General features: G+C 42.0%; 1 protein-coding gene across 1 annotated transcript in view; it reads left to right on the top strand.

Annotated features, from left to right (window-relative positions):
- LOC126091914 (Down syndrome cell adhesion molecule-like protein Dscam2) overlaps positions 1 to 14,416 on the top strand; it is an 895,908-nt gene that overhangs the window by 820,860 nt on the left and 60,632 nt on the right. The window contains exon 33 of the mRNA XM_049907230.1: positions 1,993 to 2,198. Coding sequence (XP_049763187.1) covers positions 1,993 to 2,198 — 206 coding nt within the window. The remainder of the gene's footprint in view (positions 1 to 1,992; positions 2,199 to 14,416) is intronic.

Genomic DNA, 14,416 nt, shown 5'->3' with positions numbered 1-14,416 from the left:
CAGCCATCAGAGAGGTGACGGTCAACTTCAGGAAGGTGGCACATTGGGCTGATAGAGGGACCATACGAATTCCCCTCACCGATTTGATTGACAGGGTGTGTAAGGACCAACTAGGACTTCAGTGTATGTAAACTGGAAGACACAACTCTCAACTGTTTTCTAGAAAATTTATGCATGCTTATGTACTTCATATTAGTGTTAGCAGTCGAGGATTGTGCAGCCAACTGAGGAAGCGCTTAGTTTCAGAAGCTCAAAGTCTGTGGATCGAATCTCACTCCTTATATCCTCCCTCCTTCTCTCTCTCTCTCTCTCTCTGTCTCTCTCTCTCCCTCTCCCCCACCCCACCCCCCTATCCCCACCCACCCACCCCCACCTCATTTTCTTCTTTCTCATTCCCACGCAATCATAACAACAGATATGCATAGTACACCATGAAATTGTGTGATGACTGAGAACTGTTTACCAATGTAAACCAAGTTTGTTTTGCAATAGACACGTTGAAGAAAACATCTGCATGCAAAGTTTCAGTGTCCATTACAAGTGCCGTACATCACAATAATTATTGTTTTCCATGTATCTATGATCAGCATCATCCCAATCTGTGCAGTGCTCCATAAGTTACACATTCTACTTGTCATGCATGTAGATATAATAACATAAATACAATGACAATACTGATTTGACTGAGAGTTTTTGTATACCCTTTTTTCCAGTCTCCTTACAAAAACTTGTTCTCCTGTTTGCAGAATAAAGATTATGAAAACAATAAACTAATCATTCAATAATGATAATTTGCACAGCTGTGGAGGGGGGGGGGGGGCAGCAGAAAGATTTGACCCATGGACTTCGTGCTCCTGTTATTAAGCACTTAACAGACTTGCCTGGTTGCCGAATCCTTGAGTATCACTACCATACAAAATACGTAAGTATGCATGGCAGTCATGCCCTACACATCCTGTCAATATAAATCAAAATTCCTGTGGTCCTTTTGTGAGGATGGCCAGGTAAAGTGAATGGAAGAGAAGGTTTTGAGGAGGTAGGGGGAATGAGGGTAGATATCGTCAATGAACCTAAACCAGACAAGGAGTTTCTGGTTTCCGAAGACTGGGAAGGTTTCCTCTGGATGTTCCATAAATTAGCATATGAGGATGTCGAGGTGTGGGCAATTGGTATGCTGATGATTTGTTTATATGTCTTCCCCTTAAAGAAAAGTATTTACATGTGAGGACATAATTGTTTAACTGTGTAGGAATGAGGTAGTTTGTTTGAAACCAGAAGGACGTTGGCGAAGGCAGTGTTAGATAGCAACGAGACCATTGGCATGGGAGATATTGGTGTAAAGGGAGGTGTTATCAACAGTGATGAGTAGGGATCCAGGTTAATAGGAGGAAGATGATCAAGAATTCATTAAGGAAATGTTGTATACCTTTAACATGAGAGGCTATGCTACAACTTATTGGTTGAGAAGAGCAGAAATGGTTTTAATAAGAGCACAGCAATGAGCAACAGTGGGGTGTTCAGGATTGTTAGGTTTATGGATTTTTGGAAACGTGTAGAAATTAGTTATGCAAATGTTATTGGAGTGAGGATGAAGATGGCAGTCGGAGTTGAAACATCAGGGGAAAGCTTTCTGGATTGACCACAGCCTATCAGCCCAGAAGTTTTAAGTGAAGATAGTAGCACCTGTTATCATACTTTCATCTTCCTCCCTCCTTCTTATATGGAGGCATCATTGAATGAACTGTACACTGTATGCTATTTTCGGTAAAATTTATTTTCATATGTAAAATATTTGAAAATGTTTTCATACATTTGTTTCAGTACAGTTAAATTTTGATAAAATAGGTTTCTTGAATCAAGGACATTGATACAACATCTATCCATTTCAAAGTTTGTATGAATAGTTTACATTTCAGTAATGTTTGCTGTGAACTCTAATTTTTCTGTTGACAATTTGTGAACATGTCTACCCAGCTGACTTCTCATTTTCAGGCATGGAGGACGAGATATGCCCCTATGCTACATTCCATTTGCTAGGATTTCGTGAAGAAATGGATCCCAACAAGGCAATGCAGTTTCAAACCTTCCCACATCAAAATGGACATGAACGAGCACACAGTGGTACCATAGGTCCAATGGGCCCTGGCAGTATGGCAGGAAATGGTCACATTCATCAGCGAACAGGATCGCAGTCAATGGTTTGTGTTTGCATAATTAAATGATGTTGAATTATTCTGCGTGCATATAGCCTAAAGGGGAAGAACCTTACCTCTGAAACTGTCCACAAATTTTCATTATTTTTGTTTTCTACTTACATCATGATGAAACTCCTTCAGACTTCAAGAATAATTATTCCAATTCCAAAAAAGGCAGATGCTAGCAGCTGCAGACAACCACAGCTATGAGTATTCATCTTGGGTATTAATAACCACTTCTGCTGTATTTTGATCATTTATTACTGTACCACTACTGGTTACATGGCTTTAAAGCCATGTCTTCAGGTGACGTCTATATAACAATAAATCCAGAATGAATAACAACCATGACACATACACTGGCATGTCAAATTGTTTTAAGACTTTAAAATATATTAAAAACTTTTACATGAGAATATCAGAATGTTATTACTCACATGACAAACCATTAGAGTGGAAAAGCTCAAAATGGTTCAAATGGCTCTGAGCACTGTTGGACTTAATATTGATGTCATCAGTTCCCTAGAACTTAGAATTACTTAAACCTAACTAACCTAAAGGTACCACACACATCCATGCCCGAGGCAGGGTTCGAACCTGCGACCGTAGCAGCAGCACGGTTCCGGACTGAGGGAAAAAAGATTCCGAGCTTTTCCGCTTTCAAATGTTTTCATAACAGCAACAAATTCAGCATCAAACATTGAAGTTTTGCAAAAAAGAATATAATTGAAATCGATATTTCAGCACATTATCCATGATGATCATACTTGTGTGGTGTTTCAAAGATGAATTGATGTCAGTTCATGGTAATTTGCAGGCAGTCAGTTGTTTTCAGTTCATGGTATGGAAAAATTGTCACCAGCGAGGTATCAAAATATTGATTGATGTACATGCAACGCCAAGCTCTCATTGAGTCAATGAGATTGACAAAGAGCATAGACAGCATCTCAAGGCAGATCAAATAAGAATTATACAATAAACGTTTTCTGTTAAATTGACCATGAGACAGAACATGCTAAGCTGTGCTGTGAAAATGTGCAGTTTTCTTTTCCTTTAAGCAGTCATTTTTAATGGAAAGTTGTGATAATTGCTCACTTTATAATACTATCTGTTTGTAGATTAAAACCTCGTGAGATACTGCCATTAAAGATGCTACCTTCACAAATCCAGCAGCTTTCCCAATTAAGATTCCATTTGAAACAACAAGAAATAAGATAATAGAGGGGGAGGAGGAGATGGACAGAGAAGAGGGAAGGAAATGGTTATGAACAACGAGAAGAGCATATGGACAAAGAAGTGAGGGAGGAGGTGGATAAAGATAGTGGGGGTTCAGATATGTACAGGGAACAGGGTTAGGTAAGGGGGGGGGGGGGGGGGAAGTGAAGGAGATTAAGAAAAATGCGAGGTTTGTTCAAAAATTAAGGTGACTCTATACTTTTATGAGAAAGTATTTACTTATTCATCAATATTCATGTTTTCCCCTTCAAAGTAACCCCCTCAGATACAAAACACTTGAGCCAAAGCTTCTTCCAATCCTTGAAGCACTTCTCAAAAGCAATTTTTGGTGCAGCCTTGAGTACTTCCAGCGATGCAGTTTTTATTTCTTGCATCGTTGAAAGTCTTCGTATTTTCATAGTCTCTTCAGAGGCATGATTGTCGAGTTGTGTTTGGCCAAAAAATCTCTCACAAGCAATGATGAATGATCAGATGCATTTTCATGATGCAAAAGCCATTAATTGTTTTTCCACAATTCTGGACATTTTTAGTCTATTGCTTCTCGCAAACACCGCATAATGTCAAGGTAATACTTCTTATTGACCATACGATCATTAGGCAAAAATTCATGATACACTACACCATGGTAATTGAAGAAAACAGTGGACAAAATTTTCAAATTTTATCAAACTTGGTGTGCTTTTCTCGGTTTTGGCTTTCCAGGGTGCTTCCATTGGGAGATTGGGCTGTGGCTTCGATGTCATATTCCTGCAAGCTCAACCCCATTGCACACGGCTTGTCGTCACTTGACACGGTCACCAGTTGTATTTTCCCACTGACTTGGATCGATGCTGGCCTTGGTCAGACCTCTCTTGCAGACATCCTTGAAGCAAAGGTGTGGTCTTCCTACTGGCGTCACACACTCCCAAAGTTCTCCGTACAGCACTTTTTTCAGTATTCACTAAGGATCCATGTGCCTGACATGTCCCAGTCACATTAGACGTTGGTGGCTCAGGAGTGCATGAATGCTGGTTGTGCTTGTGAGCCATAATACTTCAGTGTTGGATTCTCTATCCTTCCAAGAGATCTGAAGGATCCTCCGGAGACAAAGGAGATGGAAACTGTTCAGTTGGGATTCGTGTTTAGCAAGAGTTGTCCATGTCTCACAGCTGTACAAAAGGGTGCTGATAGCACAGACGTTATATACTTGCAATTTAGTTTTTATTGTAAGTATTCCAGTCTTCCATACCCTGTTTTTCAGTCTACCCATGACAGCTGATGCTTTTGCAATTCTGTTGGTAATCTCATTGCCCACAGACAAGTTGCTACATATTGTAGATCAAAAGTAGCTAAAATCATCAACTACCAGGAGAGGATTGCCATCAATGCTGATGGATGAAAGTTTGGTGGTTCCCTGTGCCATGATCTTAGTCGTTTGGAGGCTGATGGTAAGACCAATTTTTCCACATGCATGTGATAAATTGTCGATTAGATACTGCAGCTCGTCCTCTGAGTTTGTTACCAGAGCTGCATCATCTGCATATAACAACTCGCGAATAAGACTTTGGTCTTGGCCTTGAGAAGGGCAATGTTGGAAAGATTTCGACCAGATCTTGTATATAAATGCACTCCCTCCTCACAGTCTTCAAAAGCAAATTTCAGCAGAAGGGAAAAGAAAATGCCAAACAGAGTAGGAGCTAACAGACACCCCTGCTTTACACCACTGTTTACAGGGAATGATTCTGATGTTTTGCCATTGAAACATATTGCATATTACTCACATTTTATTACAGGTTACATTTATTGTTCTAGTAATTTCTAACGTCTTGCACCAATTAGGATTGTTGAACACTAAGTTGGCAAAGCTTATGAAAGTGTCTTGATTTTTCTCAATAACTTGTGCATCCATTACAATGTGCAGTGTCAAAACTGCATCTCAAATGCCTTTATCCTCCCTAAAGCTTAACTGATAATCATCTGCACAGTCTAACATAACACTTGTGACACTCCATCTCTTTTTTGTTAATCTCTGAGACTGCAATGCATCAAGTGGCCAGGAAGTTACAATGTTGAGTTCAGCAAGATCGTGTGAAAGTGAATCGTAATTGTTTATATTGATCTGTAGAATGGTTTTTACAAATGGAAGCATCTGTAGCACAATAAATAGGAGCAACAACAACAAGAAGACACCACATTTGTCTTTTTCTTAGGTTTGGCCCAAGGAAGCGTGAACAGATAAATTACAGTAGTTTTTTTTTTTTAAAGAAATTTTCTTGTGACCTAAAGATATTTACTGGTGAATGTCATGTTCTTTAAGAACATAAAAATTGCTAGGTAATAACAGAGGGAAACCTGACCTTCTGCAGAAAGGTGTAATATATCTACTCAAACATGTGAAGTTTTCTTCACTGCACTTCTGTTAAATTAGTGAATGTGGAACATAGGAAACACGTATGGAATGCAATGTGTACATTATTTAATGTAGCAGATAAACTACCACAACTGTAGCTGAAGGAAAAACCAGATTGGCATGATAGTAAAAAATACATATCTTTTGTTGTTTATTCTTATTGTGACAGGCACTTTCATTGACACGTAACAACTTTGTATGCTGCCTAATGTTTTGCATAGTCTTACACTTCATTCGACTTTATAACACATAAATAATTTTGCTTCAAAAGCGAATGTGTTGAAGGTTCGTACCATTTTTGGCTTAGATGCAGAAACAATTGTGGAATTGTTGCTATAATTGTTTTTATAAAAGCAATAAAACTGTTTCCCAATACAGAAGAAACCAATTCCACAGTTGTTGCCATCTCTTAGCCACAAATGGTAAGAATCTTCAACACATTTGCTTTTGAAGCAAAGGTAATTACATTTACAAAAATATTTATGTGTTATGAATTGAGTGGAGTGTGAGACTATGGAAAACATTAGACTCCCTACAAAGTTGTTATGTGCCAAAGAATGTGCCTGCCATAATAAGTGCAGACAACAAAAGAAATATATTTTTCTCATGCGTGAAATATGTGTTTACATTCTCTTGTTTTCAATGGAGTAAGCTGCAGTTGTACACATATTCAAAAGTATTTCTTCATCAGTAAGTAGTAGCTTAGGTCACAGAATCAGGGGGATTCAGCTGTTTTTAGATGTATTTCATGACCATTATCATCTTGATAATTTACTAATCCATCGAATGCAAAAATGTAATAACTATTGTGTTAGTTAACTAGAAAACAATTAAAAACTAACTTTAATTTTATGGCTGCTTTCTCACTACTTGGGATGCTAGCATCGCACCAACTATCAGACAGTAACAATTTTCATAGCAGTGAGTGTCACAACTATATATGTTTGATTGTGGTCATGTAGCATACTCTCAGTTTGCATTTCTATTCTTCTATAGATTATTCTTTAACATATAACTTGTTAAGGTGATTGTGCACTCTTCCTGACATTCACCTGTATTTGCTATCTCTGAGATTATGTGGATGATATTCTCCCAAAAGTAGTATGTCTTCACCACTTCTACCTATAGTTTATGAAATCTCAAAGGAATCTTATCTGTCTCTAATCCATATATTATTTATTTGTAACTCTTCCAGAGCTGTGTTAAACTCTGGCTATAATACTGGGTACTGTATGTCTTTCAATCTCCTCTCATTTTTCTACTGTCATGTTGGCAGACAGGTTATCCCTCTCCTAGAGGTCCTCAGTGTGCCCTTCAAATTATCCATTCTGTCCTCTGCGTTTAACAATGGAATTCATTTTGCATTCATAATGTTGATAGTTTTGCTTTAAATTGCACTAAAGGCTATTTTGATTTTCCTGTACATTGAATCTATTTCTGCAATGAGTAGTTCCTTTCTGATTTCTTCATTTCTTTGTGCAGCTGCGTCATGTTATCTTCCCTGCACTTCCCATTTATTTTGTTCCTAAGTGACACATTCCTGTGGTCCTTTTTGTGTTAGCAGAAGAGCCAAAACCGTGTTACGAGTGTAGGCCAAAATGCACGCGTTTTAGCTCACGCAGGCTGGCGTGAAGAGGGAAGAACTGTACTGACATGAGGTCTGGAACATGACAAGGAATGAGAATTCAGAAAATGGACATAATTAGTTTGATACTTAACTTTAATCCATTAATGATGAAAGTCGCTCTTGATGGCACATGATTCACAATATTATCTGTTCAGAATACATTCTTGAAGTAATTATAGTAACTGCATATGGCGCCTTGCTAGGTCGTAGCAAATGACGTAACTGCAGGCTATGCTAAACTGTCATCTCTGCAAATGAGAGCATCTGTAGACAGTGAACCATCGCTAGCAAAGTCGGCTGTACAACTGGAGCGAGTGCTAGGGAGTCTCTCTAGACTAGACATGCCGTGTGGCGGCGCTTGGTGTGCAATCACTGATAGTGGCGACATGCAGTTCAGACATATACTAATGGACCACGGCCGATTTAAAGGCTACCACCCAGCAAGTGTGGTGTCTGGCGGTGACACCACGTTCCTCCCCTGCAAATCGGCGTACGGTTGTCGTATAAGGCCTCCGCCCGCCGTGGGGAGGATCCCATGTTGACGTATGTGACGAAGTGGGGAGCCTAACAACAGGCGAGGCTGTGCCGCCCACACCCTGCCATTCAGACCGCGGGGAGCTAGGGAACGCCTGAAAACCTATTCCAGGGTGCATGCAACATGTGGTGTATGCGCCTGTAGAGAGACAGGAGGGGCTGAAGGGTCGACCTCCATCGGGCTGGGGATCCCGAAAGGCGAAGACGACATATGGTCCAGAGCGAGCAAGAGTTCCATGTCGGAGGACAACTGGTCACAGGTAGCGATCGGCGGTGCGTGACCCATGGAGGCACCCGGCGGCTGCAGCAATGCATCCACTGCGGGTGTCACTGGTGGGAGAACAGGTGGCAGCGGCGCGTCGCCATGGGGCAAAATGGAAAGCAGCGTCAGTAACACCTGGGGCTGAGGCTAGCCAGTAGATGGGTCCTGAGGGCGCTGACTGGACAGCACCATCGCTGAAAGCAGACGGGGAGTGGCAGATCCTGTGTGACGACAGAGGCGCAGCTGATTGAGATGCCGGTGCACCTCACCAGAAGCCCCCAAAACCAGATACATAGTGCATCCAAGGCAGCAAAGAATGCGCCCTTCGAGCCAACACCGTGAACTTCGATAGTGGTGGTAGTAGACAACGTCGCGTGGAGCAAAAGCAGGTGTCCGCCGGTGCACAGGAACCTGATGCGGTGGATGTAGCAAAAACATCAAGGTTCGATGATGGCGACCGTGGAGCAACTCAGCTGGCGAGTGACCATCTCAGGGCTGAGAGCGATACGAGAACAAAAAGAGGAATAACACGTCCTCCCGAGAATGCGACTCTTTCAATTCCAACATCTGTGACTTGAAGGTCCTGACCAATCATTCAGCGGCACCGTTTGACTGTGGCAAAAATGGCGCAGATGTCAGATGTTGAATACCATTGGCCTTGCAGAATGACTGAAATTCTGCGGACATGAATTGTGGGCCATTGTCAGAAACAATTGTCTGTGGAAGACCTTCAATGCAAAAGATAGCAGATAACGCTTGGATGTTGGCAGATGATGTCGTGGAAGACATCCGGACAACAAAAGGAAAATTACTGAATGAATCTATCACAACCAACCATCGAGCATTCCAGAATGGACCAGCATAATCGATGTGTAAGCGTTCCCAAGGGGAAGTGGCTTTTGGCCATGCAAAGAATTTCCGCGGTGGTGCTGATTGTTGTTTGGCACACACCATGCAAAAAGAACACATATTCGTAATCGCGGCATTGATTCCGAACCAAGTACAGTGCTGACGAGCAAGTTTTTTCGTTTTCACTATACCCCAATGTCCTTGTTGGAGAAGCTTTAAGGCAGAGGACTCTAACGAATGTGGGACCACGACCCTGGACTGATCATTATCAGAACGTAACAGCAAAACACCACAGCGAACAAAAAGTCTCTCCTTGTGAGCAAAAAATTGGCGAACCAACGGGTCCCCGATGCATGACTTTGACAAGGGCCATTGTGTAGCAACAAAATGCAGACCGATAGCAAGGACAAGGTTGGCAATTGTGGCTGTAGCTACACGACGAAAATCAATCGGAAACGATTCGACCATGTCATCGGTTTCCGGTTCAATGAACATGCAAGCAAGTTCGGAGGAATCGAATGCCCTATCCTCAGCAAGAGGCAAACGGGACAACGCATTGGGGTTCCCGTGCTTAGCAGTGGACCGATACAAGATATCATAGTGGTACTGCGAGAGGAAAATAGACCAGCGAATGAATTTCTGCACTGTACGTGGAGGTACAGCCTTGTTCGGATAAATAAGTGATGTCAAAGATATGTGGTCTGTGATTATGGTAAATTGACGACCATACAAGAAGTCATGAAACTTTGTAACACCAAATACGAGTGCCAATGCTTCTTTCTCGATCTGTGAATGATTTCTTTGCGCAGATGAGAGCAATTTTGACGCAAAGGCAATAGGGCGATTGTGCGAGCCATCTTTGTGCGCAAGCACAGCACCGATCCCGAAATCTGATGCATCCACCATCAACAAAAGGGGCTTCTGGGGATCGAATGGCATAAGGCAAGAATTGGAAAGCAGTGCCGTTTCAACCGACGAAAGGCGCGTTCGCATTCCGTCGTCGAGACGAACGGAACACCTTTACGGCATAAGCGATGAAGTGGAGCTGAAATGGAAGAGGCATGCGGCACATATCTGTGATAATCGTTGATTTTTCCCGGCACACTCTGTAGCTGCTTCAAATTTTGCGGCGAAGGTCAGTCTTGTATGGTACGGAGGTGTGTGGGACTGGGATGTATGCCTTGGGCATTGAGTACATGTCTCAGGTATGGCAAGTCACTAGCAAAAAACACACATTTGTCCTTCCATAAGCGAAGACCATTATGTCGCAAAACCTGAAATAATGTTTTGAGATTGGCTAAATTTTCTTCTTCCGTCTTTCCGGAGATCACAATATCATCCAGATAGTTTGGTGCGGTAGGGACCGATGCACAAACAGTTTGTAGATATTGCTGAAACAATGCAGGGGCGGATGCACACCCGAATGGCAGTCGTTTGAATTGATACAAACCAAGATGTGTGTTAACCACCAGAACGCACTGGGATTCTTCGTCCACTTGTATTTGCAAGTACGCATCTGCTAGGTCCAACTTTGAAAAATATTTGCCCGGGCACAGTTTGTCAAAAAGATCTTCCGGGCGGGGTAAAGGAAAAGTTGCAATCACTAGTTGTGGATTCACTGTTGCCTTGAATTCCACACAAAGTCTCAATTTTCCCGAAGGTTTTGGCAAAATTACTAAGGGTGATGCCCAGAGAGAAGCCTGCACACGTTCAATTACATCTTGTGATTCCAAGATGTTTTGTTGATGGGCCATGGCCTGCCATAAACCGCAGCTACAAATGGTTGCTCACTTACAAGCCTGACCCACTATCTATGCACATGCACAAGACAAGGGAAGTTACTTGAATGTACATTTTGGTTGCGTGTTTACTTTCAGTTCCAAATGTGCTTTGTAGTTCTTAGCGCAACTGAGGTCCAGTGCAAAAATGTCTGAAAATTCTTCACATAGACAAGAAACACTGTCTGAAGGCACAGTCTGGTTCACTGATAGGACCTGATTTACTATAGACAAGTTAAACAACTGAAATGAATCGAAACGAAACAAGTTCACTGCAGAAGAAGAACAAAGGATGTAAAATAACACAAGTTTTGTTTGTCCTTTGCTTGTTGCAAGAAGGCTGCACTATCCTAACACAGGGATCTGTGGACCTGAATAGCTAGTTAACTTAACATTTGCGGCATGCAACGGAGGTGTGCCCAGCAGTTTGTAAGTGTCTTGATTGATCAGTGAAACCGCTGCTCCGGTATCGAGCTGGAATGGTATCACTTTGCCGTTAATGTCCAAGTCTACAAAAAGTTTATTGTCCTGCTGACAACAAGAGCGACTGTCCCGTGCAACGTGAACTGACACTGGTACAAAATCACTTGCGACCTGATGGGAGTTCCAGTGATGTCGACACACATTATTTATGGGACGAATACAGTCACTGTTCGAGAGAGTGGCACTGGGTGGAGTGGAATGAACGACATGAATTTCCGTGGGTGAAGTTTCGCGAGCCTGAGTATTCGTGGTTCGATTCCGGCGTGAAGCAAAGGGCCTGGAATGGTTTTGAGTTTCCGATCTGAGCTTTTTCTGGCAAACACTCTGAACATGTCCTTTTTTATTACAGTAAAAGGAAATAGCTTGGCGTGACGGGCAATTCTCACGCAAATGTGTAGTAGCGCATCGCGGGCATGATTTGAGCACTGCATTTGCTTGCCGGCGCAGCACACATGGCTGGGAGCCTAGTGGCAGCGGCGCTGCTGGGCGGGAGGGCTGTTTACTGCCTCGTGCAACTCGCCCAGTGAGCTGGTTAACCTGACACACGGCTGGCAAATTTTCAAATGATTCCCGAGCAAAGTCAAGTGTGTCCTGCCGATCCAATATATCCATCACTTGTTGAAGGGAGGGATTGACTAGTTTCAAAATCTATTCCCTTATTCGAACATCAGAAACGTTCTGTGCAATTGCATCACGTACCATAGTATCTGAATATGGGAGCCCACATTGACGCTCAAAAGCACAATCCCTAATAAGGCCTTGCAAGGTTGCAACCCACTCCTGATTAGTCTGACCTGCCATACGTTTTGTACGAAAGAAGGTATACCATTTCACAACTACATTGACTGATTGTTTGAAATATGCATCTAATGCAGACAAAATTTCTTCGTAGGACAGAGTTGCTATGTCGCGTCGGGGAAATAATTTGACTATCACACTGTAGGTTTGCACACTGACGGCCGACAAAAGAAAAGGCTGCCGCTCGTTACCTTGAATTCTGTTGGTGGCGAGATGGAATCCAAATTGGCGTGACCACTCCGTCCAGCTTTCCAGTTCAGCATCAAAAGGTCTGAAGGTCAGTGCAACTGCGGGTTGTGACTGTGTTAGCAGTGGAGCAGCTGCTGCCGCATCGTTTTGCATTGCACGTTGACCCTGGATGAGCTATCCAAGGGCATCCAGTAATGCCTGCATCTGCTAACTCTGTAAGCGATAAAATTCGGACAGTACATCTGGAGATTGTGGCGAAGCCATTACCCAATGAAATCAGGGCAGTCGCAACGACATTTGTCAGTATAGTTAAGAACACCGTTTATGCTCCTCATCGCCAATTTTGTGTTAGCAGAAGAGCCACCACAGTGTTACGAGTGGAGGCCGAAATGCATGTGTTTTAACTCACGCAGGCTGCTGTGAAGAGGGAAGAACTATACTGACGTGAGGTCTGGAACATGACAAGGAATGAGAATTCAGAAAGCGGACATAATTAATTTGATACTTAACGTTAACCCATTAATGATGAATGTTCAATCTTGACGGTACTGTTCAGAATACATTCTTGAAGTAATTATAGTAACTGAATATGGCACCTTGCTAGGTCGTAGCAAATGACGTAGCTGAAGGCTATGATAAACTGTCGCCTCTGCAAATGAGAGCTTCTGTAGACAGTCAACCATCGTGAGCAAAGTCGGCTGTACAACTGGGGCGAGTGTTAGGGAGTCTCTCTAGACTAGATCTGCCGTGTGGCGGCGCTCTGTCTGCAAGCACTGGTAGTGGCAACACGCGGGTCCGACGTATACTGATGGACCGCAGCCGATTTAAAGGCTACCACCTAGCAAGTGTGATGTCTGGCGGTGACACCATATTCCTTACATTTCCTGAACTTTTTTTAATTTCCTTCTTTCATTGTACAATTGAAATATTGTATCTGCCAGGGTTTCTTCACATTTACCTTCTTTGTACCTATATTTGTCTACTGAATTTCTGTAATGGCCATTTTAGGAATGTCCATTCCTTGTCAACTAAACTGTTTATGGTGATATCATTATCACAGTACCTACAGCCTCAGAAAACACACATACAATTATTTCTCAGTTCTTCTGTACATATTTATTCCTGCTGATGATTCTCTTTCACTGCATCTTACTGTACTAAATTGTTACCTAAACCTCTCCTTTGCTCCAGGGTACACCTTACAATCCAATCCAACAATCTCTGTCTCAACATAATCTAATGCAGCCTGTACATTCCCAAACATACAATTATTTTCCAAGTGAACCTTCTCCTCTTGTATTCTTGAAGAGTGTATTTATATGGTAAAGTCCTGGTACACTGTAAATAATTTAGAAGTGAAGGTGACAACTCACCAGTTAGTAGAGACATCGACTTGTTGACAGGCACATAAACAAGACTGAAAACTTTGCTCACCTGTTAGTCTACATTGTGCCTGCTAAAAACTAGAATGCAGAGTGTCGTAGTGTGTGTGTGTGTGTGTGTGTGTGTGTGTGCTTTCTACTTTAGGACTGAAAGCTAGCAAAGTTTTCAGTCTCATTTATGTGCCTATTGATGAGCCACACCTCTATTATTTGGCAAGTTGTTACCTCTACTCCTAAATTATGACAGTATATTTACTATTACTAGCTAAAATTTATTACATAACGCAAGGAGCCCTTATTCTCATCTTCCATTCCTTCCCCTACTATCACTTTCCAGTCCTCCATGATTACTAGAGCTTAACCTCCCTTTATATACTGAATTACACATTCAGTATCCTCATGCATCTTCTCTATCTCTTCAACTTCTTCTTTGATTTGGAACATCTATTGTTGGCGGCGTAGGTTTTATGTTGATTCTGATAAGAATAATCCTAACACTGGACTGTTCCCAGTAGCTCACTCTGTGCCCTGCCTTCCTATTCATAATGACTCCTGCTCTTTTGCATTTTCTGCTGCTGTCAGTATTACCCTATCTAATGAGATTAATAGTGGTCAATTAATACTGTGGGAGAGAAACATCTCTTTGGTCATTTAAGTATATAGTTAATCAAACAATGGAAAATCCAGTATGGAA

The sequence above is a fragment of the Schistocerca cancellata genome, chromosome 7 (genome assembly GCF_023864275.1).
Source record: "Schistocerca cancellata isolate TAMUIC-IGC-003103 chromosome 7, iqSchCanc2.1, whole genome shotgun sequence".
NCBI lineage: Eukaryota > Metazoa > Arthropoda > Insecta > Orthoptera > Acrididae > Schistocerca > Schistocerca cancellata.
This window is presented reverse-complemented; position numbering and strand designations above follow the sequence as displayed.